Source organism: Acomys russatus, chromosome 27 (assembly GCF_903995435.1).
Source record: "Acomys russatus chromosome 27, mAcoRus1.1, whole genome shotgun sequence".
NCBI lineage: Eukaryota > Metazoa > Chordata > Mammalia > Rodentia > Muridae > Acomys > Acomys russatus.
Genome location: NC_067163.1, coordinates 58,157,217 through 58,164,449, shown reverse-complemented (window position 1 = coordinate 58,164,449; position 7,233 = coordinate 58,157,217). Strand labels below are relative to the sequence as shown.

Here is a 7,233-nt window from a genome sequence, read left to right as displayed (position 1 = left end):
TGAGGGGCCATGCGGGGGGGTGGGAGGTGGGGGCAGTGGGGGGTCCTTCAACTCAAAACTTAATCCTGGGGCCAGGTGTGGTGGCCCACGCCTGTAATCCCAGCAGCACTCGGGAGGCAGAGGCAGGCGGATCGCTGTGAGTTCGAGGCCAGCCTGGTCTACAAAGTGAGTCCAGGACAGCCAAGGCTACACAGAGAAACCCTGTCTCGAAAAACCAAAAAGAGAAAAAAAGAAAAACAAACAAACAAACAAAAATCCTTAATCCTGTTTTGCATTTCAGGACCAGGTCACTTGTCCAGCTCTGTGTCACCAGCCCCTGAAGGTCAACGGCCCCCAGAGTGTAAATCAACTGACATGAGTGTGAATTAACGGCACACAAGAACAGCTGTCACCTAGGGAGGTGGAGGCAGGAGGATTGGGGACTCAAGGCCAGCCTGGGCCACAGGTGGGTTTCAAAGTTAGCCTGTCTCAGAAACCAAACCCAGAGTCTGCTCGGTCAGTGAAACACTTCCCACGCAAGCGGAAGGGCCTGAGGTCAAACTTGCCCTTTCGGCAGGCATGGAGACAACAGAGCCAAGCAGAGCAAAACAGAGCTCGGGCTGGGGAATGTAAGGTGAGGGCTGAGGAGGTGGCTCAGCCATGAAGGACACTTGCTGCTCTTTCTAGAGAATCCCAGTTCACAACCACCAGAAGGTCCAACTCCAGAGCGTCCAGCACCCTCCTCCAGATCTGGAGACACACGCGCGTGTGCAGGAGGGGGGGTTGGGGGGTTGGCGTGCCCACACTTGCACACACATGCACTCAAGTTAGCTGGGTGTGATGGCACACTGGGAAACAGAGGGAGGTGGATGTCTATGATGCGCGCACACGCGGGGGCGTGGTGTCGTGTGCACACACACTTGCACACACACACATACTCAGGTTAGCTGGGTGTGATGGCACACTGGGAGACAGAGGGAGGTGGATGTCTATGATGCGCGCACACGCGGGGGCGTGGTGTCGTGTGCACACACACTTGCACACACACACATACTCAGGTTAGCTGGGTGTGATGGCACACTGGGAGACAGAGGGAGGTGGATGTCTATGAGTTCGAGGCCAGCCTGCGACACAGTAGTCACCAGGAAGCAAGTCTGGGTCCACAGAAATCCCCGTTACTCCGGCCACCTGGGGGGCTTCAGGATGTGGCAGCCATGCTCTGGAATATTACAGCCAAGAGATACCCACCTCTCCCTCCTCCTCCCGCAGGTGACCACCTCCCTTGGATGCCATGACAGAGGCCTGGAAGCTGCCTCCACCGCTGGCCCCTCGGCTAGACTGGTTTGTGCACACCCAGGTGGACCTGCTGACCCAATCTGGGATCCCTGAGTGGTTCCACGGCACCATCTCTCGAGAGTAAGGACATATAGATAACCTCCATCCCACCACATCCCGCTTCCTGGTCCTTCACCCCTAACAGTGAGCATCGGGGTGAGCACTCAGGTGGCAGGCCCCTGTTCACACCAAGTCTCAGATTAGCTCCAGGCATGGGAAGCTGAGGGTCAGATAGGGATACACGCCCCAGTAAGGTCACACTGCAAAAGCACAGCCAGCTAGGCGCTAGACTGCAGACCACAGCCCCCGCTTTTTGACTCAGGATCACTGTACTCCAACTAAGAGGATTTCAGACCTGGGGCAGGCAGGCAAGGGCTGTAGGAGGAGATCTCCTGCACAGTCATACCATCTGTCTCCAAGCGACACCTGTCCTGAACAGCCTTCAAACCACCAAGAGAGACTGGCTGTTATTTGTTCATTCGGAGGCTGTGGCTGTGACTCAGTTGGAGGAGTACTTGCCTGGCACACACAAAGCCCGGAGTTCGGTTCCCGCTCCACACAAACCATGTACACTGTAATCCCAGCACTCAGAAGGTGGGGGGAGGGTGAAGGATGCGGGGGAGTTCAAGGTCATCCTCAGCTACACAGTGAGGGGGAGGCCAGCCTGAGCTACATGAGACCCTTTCTAAGAAAAGAAAGACAATCTGAAAGTGGGGGCCTACAGGCTCCAAGGCCTCAGTCCTGGTGGTCCCAGGTCTTTGGCTTCTTAAAAGCAGGAAACTGAAAACAAGGGCTCACATGGATTTGCAAAAAGCAACAAATTGGCCTAGTTAGGAGCAAAGCAACAGTGCAGGTTAGAGAGGGCCAAGACTCACCGCAGGCCCCCCCCCCCACCTACCCGCAAGCCCTCTTGAAGGACACTGTCTGCCTGACCCCTCGTGCTCCCAAGACCAGTTGAGGTTGGGTCAGACCTTTTTCCTTCTTTGTAACAAGCTGTTTACGTTTTTCTTATATTTCATTTGGTCAGTATGTGTGTGGAGGTCAGAGGACAGCCTGTGACAATCGTTCCTCACACCATGTGAGTTCCAGGGATGGCTTCAGGCAGAGAGGCTTGCTTGGTGGCAAGCCCTTGTCCCCTCTGAGCCATCTGAGGGGATCAGCCCTTCGCTTCTTTGCCCTAGCTACACTGGAATAGAAACCAACTGTGATGGTTGTTACGGGGAGTCACAGCAAACGGAAGCCCCTCTGCTCGTTTGCCTCCATATCCACCCAGGCTCCTTCCTGTGCCTCTCCAGGGCCGCTGAGAAGCTGCTGGAGTCACAACCGCTGGGGACCTTTCTCATCCGAGTCAGCCACAGCCATGTGGGCTACACCCTCTCCTACAAGTAAGGCCATTGGGAGGGATCTGAGGGTGGACCCGCCTCCTTCACTCTCAAATCAGTGACATGAGTCTGGGCCGGGGGAAGCCCCAAAGTTTGATTTTGGCATCTTAGAACACTCAAGGCAAAGCCTTCCCTCCTTCCCTCCTTCCCCCATTCCTTTTATCCATCCTTCCTTCCTTCCTTCTCTGTCTTCCTATTTGGAAGAGGGTCTCATAGCCAGGCTAGCCTTGAACTGGCTATGTAGTGTGGGTTTGCACACCTGTTAACCCAGCATGGGGAAAGCTGAGACAGGAGGATCTGGAATTCAAGGTCATCCTTGGCTACATAGTAAGATTAAGTCTAGCCTGGACTACGTGAGATGGTGTCTTTTTTTTTTTTTTTTAATTCACTTTACATCCTGGTCATAGCCCCCCTCACTCCGTTTCCCCTATCCCCCCCTCCCCTACTCCTCAGAGAAGGAGACACACACACACACACACACACACTCCAGCATATCAGTCACATCAGGACTGAGTTCAGCCTCTTCCCCTGTGGCCTGGCGAGGCAGCCCCACCAGGGGAAAGTGATGGAAGAACAGGCAGCAGAGTCCATGTCAGAGTCAGCCCCATTAAGCTGAGTGTGGTGGTGCACGCCTTTAATCCCAGCACTCGGGAGGCAGAGGCAGGTGGACTGCTTTGAGTGCGAGGCCAGCCTGGTCTACAAAGTGAGTCCAGGACAGTCAAGGCTACACAGAGACCCTGTCTTAAAAACAAGAAACAAAACCCAGTCAGCCCCATTTCCCTTACTAGGGGGCCCAAAGAGGACTGAGCTGCACATCTGCCACATCTGTGCAGGGGCCAGATCCAGTCCCTTCCTTGGGTGGAGCTCCAGTCTCCACAGTCTGCTGGCCTTCTTGTGGCGCTCCAGTGCCCTGGGTCTTTCTGTCCCCCACTTTTTCACGAGACTCTGCACTCCACCCAGTGTCTGGCTGTGGGTCTCTGCATCCGTTTCCATCAGCTGCTGGGTGGAGCCACTCAGAGGACAGCTAAGCTAGGCTCCTGTCTGCAACCACAGAGTTATCCTTAGTAATGTCAGGGGTTGGCTGTCTCCCAAGGGGTGGGTCTCAGGTTGGGCCAGGCATTGGTCAGACATTTCCTCAAGAAAAATGGCGTCTTTAAAATGAATAGATTACTGTCATTCTGTTCTTACAAAGTCTCACTATGTAGCAGGGCTGGCCTCCACGGCGCCTTCCTCTGGGACACAAGGCAGCCACCACCACAATTAGCTTGTATCCGCTTATTTCATCCACATCCACGCAAAGACCCCTGAGGTGGGCTTTAGACACTCTGTGTGCTGACTGGGGAAACTGAGGCACTGCGACTGTGGCTGCACAGGGCAGCGGCCGAACCCCAGTAGTGTCTCCACAGAGCCCAGACCTGCTGCCGGCACTACATGGTGAAGCTTTCTGATGAAGGGACTGTCACCCTCGCTGGGGACCACGTGACCCACGCCTCTCTGACCGCCCTGGTCACCTTCCACCAGCAGAAGCCTATTCGACCGTATGGAGAGCTGCTGACCCAGGCCTGTGGGCAGGTGGGGCAAGAGGACTTCAGCCAGCGGCCAGGAAGTGCCGCTCCCAATGCCTACCGACCTTCCGGCCCTTGACCCCCTGCATGGAACTCACAGGGGCTCAGCTACAGGAATGGATAGCTTCCCTCTGAGGCTGGTGGGCGTGGCCTAGGCAGTGCGGGCGGGGCTCTTCCCCTGAGGCTTGGTGGGCGTGGCCTGGGTTCTGAGCTCGGGGTCTCTTACACGTCTTTCAGGAGGATCCAGCAAATGTAGACTACAAAGATCTCTTCCTGTACTGGAATGCTCTGGCTCAGGATGCTGAAAACCAAGTTCAGAGACCGGAAGTTCAGAGGCCTTCTTCATGCCCACCTGAAGAGGTAGGCCCGGCAAGCAGGCAGAAACGTGCTGCTAGAGCAGGCCCTTTCTAGAAAGAGTTCTCTTTTGTAGCTATGTAATTAAAGAGAAAAGAAAGAAAGAAAGAAAGAAAGAAAGAAAGAAAGAAAGAAAGAAAGAAAGAAAGAAAGAAAGAAAGAAAGAAAAGATTCCAGTGATTTCAGACTCTGAGATTAGACTCTGTTCCAGCCCCCCGTTGTGGGTAGTTCCATGTAGAGTGCATGTCAGGCACACTAAGGCTCCAGGTCCCATCTCAGCCCCTCCAGAAGCAACTGCTAAGTGTCTGCAAACTCAGCTCCCCGACCCTCAGCTGCCTTTCGCTTTGTAGACCAGGGTGGCCTTGAACTCACAGAGATCCCCTGCCTCTGCCTCCTGAGTGCTGGGATTAAAAGCATGCGCTACCACACCTGGCGACACTAGTTTTAAACTCTGTTTTATTTGAAGTACTTATTGCCTCTACTTATTGCCCCAACAACACTAGGTTATGAGAGAGAGAAAGACGGTTGGTGGAGAGAGGAGATGTAGGCCCCTTTACTTCTCAGGCTATTTAGGGTGGGTGGGTGGTTGTGTGCGCGCACGCGCGTTCGCTGAACTCCCTGTATAGTCTAGGCTGCCTTCAAACTCTGCCTCCCAGAGTGCTGGGATTCAAGCTTATTGGAGGAGCTTGGCTAAGGAGTCTTCCATTAGATGAGTAAGTGCTGCATATGTGTGTTGTGACCCTTGAGGCCAGTGGGGCTGAAGCCCTGGACTCCGCGCTTCCTGTGTGGGGATGAAGCAAGCTGGTGTTTTAGACAAGGAGCTGGGAGGTGAGGATGAGGAACAGCCAGACACAGGGATGCAAGAAGGGCATTCTGGGAGTGGGAGGCATGTGCAAAGGTCCAAGGGTTCTGTGTGTCTGTCAGCACAACAGATGACAGAAGGCAATATATGGACCATTCTGGATAGGGGCCTCAGAGTTCTTTGTGGCCCACCCCTCCCCACAAAATGACAAGGGTAGGGCATATGCCCCGACAATGGAAACCAGCCCCCAAAGCATGTGGGATAAGTCCACCGAGCCACACCCCTAGCCCAACTGTGGCTCTTTTGTTTTGGTGTGTGTGTGTGTGTGTGTGTGTGTGTGTGTGTGTGTGTGTGTGTTTTGTTTTGTTGAGACAGAGTTTCTCTGTAGCCCTGGCTGTCCTGGACTCACTTTGTAGACCAGGCTGGCCTCAAACTCACAGAGACCTGCCTGCCTGTGCTTCCCAAGTGCTGCAGTAAAGGTGTGCGCCTGGCTCGACAGTGGCTCTTTTGGAGAAATGGCTTAGAGGTTAAGAGCACTGAACTGCTCCTCTTTCAAAGGTCCTGAGTTCAATTCCCAGCAACCACATGGTTGCTCACAACCATCCATAATGAGATCTGGTGCCCTCTTCTGGCTTGCAGGTGTACATGCAGACAGAACACTGTATACATAATGAGAGAGAGAGAGAGAGAGAGAGAGAGAGAGAGAGAGAGAGAGAGAGAATATTTGCCAAACCTTGGGAGAGGTGTTGAAACCAGGCACACAGAGGTGGGCAGGATGGGGCAAGGGTCGGGCTTGCGGCTCCATCCGGGGCCCTGAGATGAGGTTCTGGGGAAGCCTGGAGCTTTGCTGGGCAACCGGGCCTCAGGCCTCCCTATTTCTGTTCCAGGCTTCTGAAGGGAAGCCATCCACAGCAACTGCTGGAGAACTCCCATCAGCTCCCAGCACCCCAAAAGGGCCTTTCCAGGAGGCAGGACAAAGACTGTGGAAGAACCTGAGGTCGCTGCCTCAGACTAGCCTGAGGGTGAAACAGCGGCTGGCTTCACACCTGTCGGCCACAAACCTGCTGGGGGATGCCAGGCGTGTGGCACAGCAGCATGGCAGCCCCGTGACTCGAGCGTCCAGCTGGGATGGCATGTGCCACTCCACAGACCCCAGTGCAGCCACCTCTCTTCAAAACCCAGCAGATCTGCAGGCCTGGAGAGGCAGAGAAGCCACCTTCAGGTCTGCCAGCGAGAAGGAGGTGGTCTCGGGGGTCAGAGCCTGGCGCGGAAAGCTGGTGAGGGCCCTGTCGGCCCAGGCAACCAAGCCGGAGCCTGCAGACTTACCTGAAGCCCAGGACTGGTTACCGGAGGAGTACCTCAGACCACCGCCCTTCGCCCCCGGGTACTGATAATGCCTCCTGAGTCTTGGGTATTTATGGTCTCTCGAGTTCAGTCCTCACCTGAGTCCTGCTAAAGAGGTTACGTATGGGAGGGGAGGACCAGCTCCTGAAAGTTGTCCTCAGACCTCAGACCTACTTATATTAAGAAAACATAAGTTCAAAAGATTACTGCAGTGAGTGGTGGGCCCAGTACATGCTGGTATCACCTCTCTGATCAAGTGTCATCCCTCTGTATCCATGGGCTCCATAGCTCGCATTCAGCCACATTGAATTAAAAATATTTTTCTGGGGCTGGAGAGATGGCTCAGTGGTTACCAGCCCTGATTGCTCTTCCAGAGGACCCAGGTTCAAATCCTAGCACCCACATGGCAGTTCACAGCTGTCTGAAATTCCAGTTAGAGGGGATCTGACACCCTCCCATATCTATACCTGGT

General features: G+C 54.5%; 1 protein-coding gene across 1 annotated transcript; it reads left to right on the top strand.

The window, feature by feature from the left end:
• Positions 1-1,168: 1,168 nt before the first annotated feature.
• Hsh2d (hematopoietic SH2 domain containing) lies at positions 1,169-6,838 on the top strand. The gene is made up of 5 exons (XM_051169700.1): positions 1,169-1,395; positions 2,610-2,699; positions 4,103-4,268; positions 4,499-4,621; positions 6,305-6,838. The coding sequence occupies exons 1-5, from the start codon at positions 1,271-1,273 to the stop codon at positions 6,806-6,808; spliced, it is 1,008 nt and encodes a 335-aa protein (XP_051025657.1). The 5' UTR covers positions 1,169-1,270; the 3' UTR covers positions 6,809-6,838.
• Positions 6,839-7,233: the final 395 nt, after the last annotated feature.

Excerpts from the sequence above, each read along its gene's own strand:
- Hsh2d (XM_051169700.1), top strand. The coding sequence starts at position 1,271 with ATGACAGAGGCCTGGAAGCTGCCTCCACCGCTGGCCCCTCGGCTAGAC. Across the intron at positions 1,396-2,609 it reads CACGGCACCATCTCTCGAGA|GGCCGCTGAGAAGCTGCTGG; the intron begins GTAAGGACATAT and ends GTGCCTCTCCAG. Across the intron at positions 4,269-4,498 it reads TGACCCAGGCCTGTGGGCAG|GAGGATCCAGCAAATGTAGA; the intron begins GTGGGGCAAGAG and ends CACGTCTTTCAG.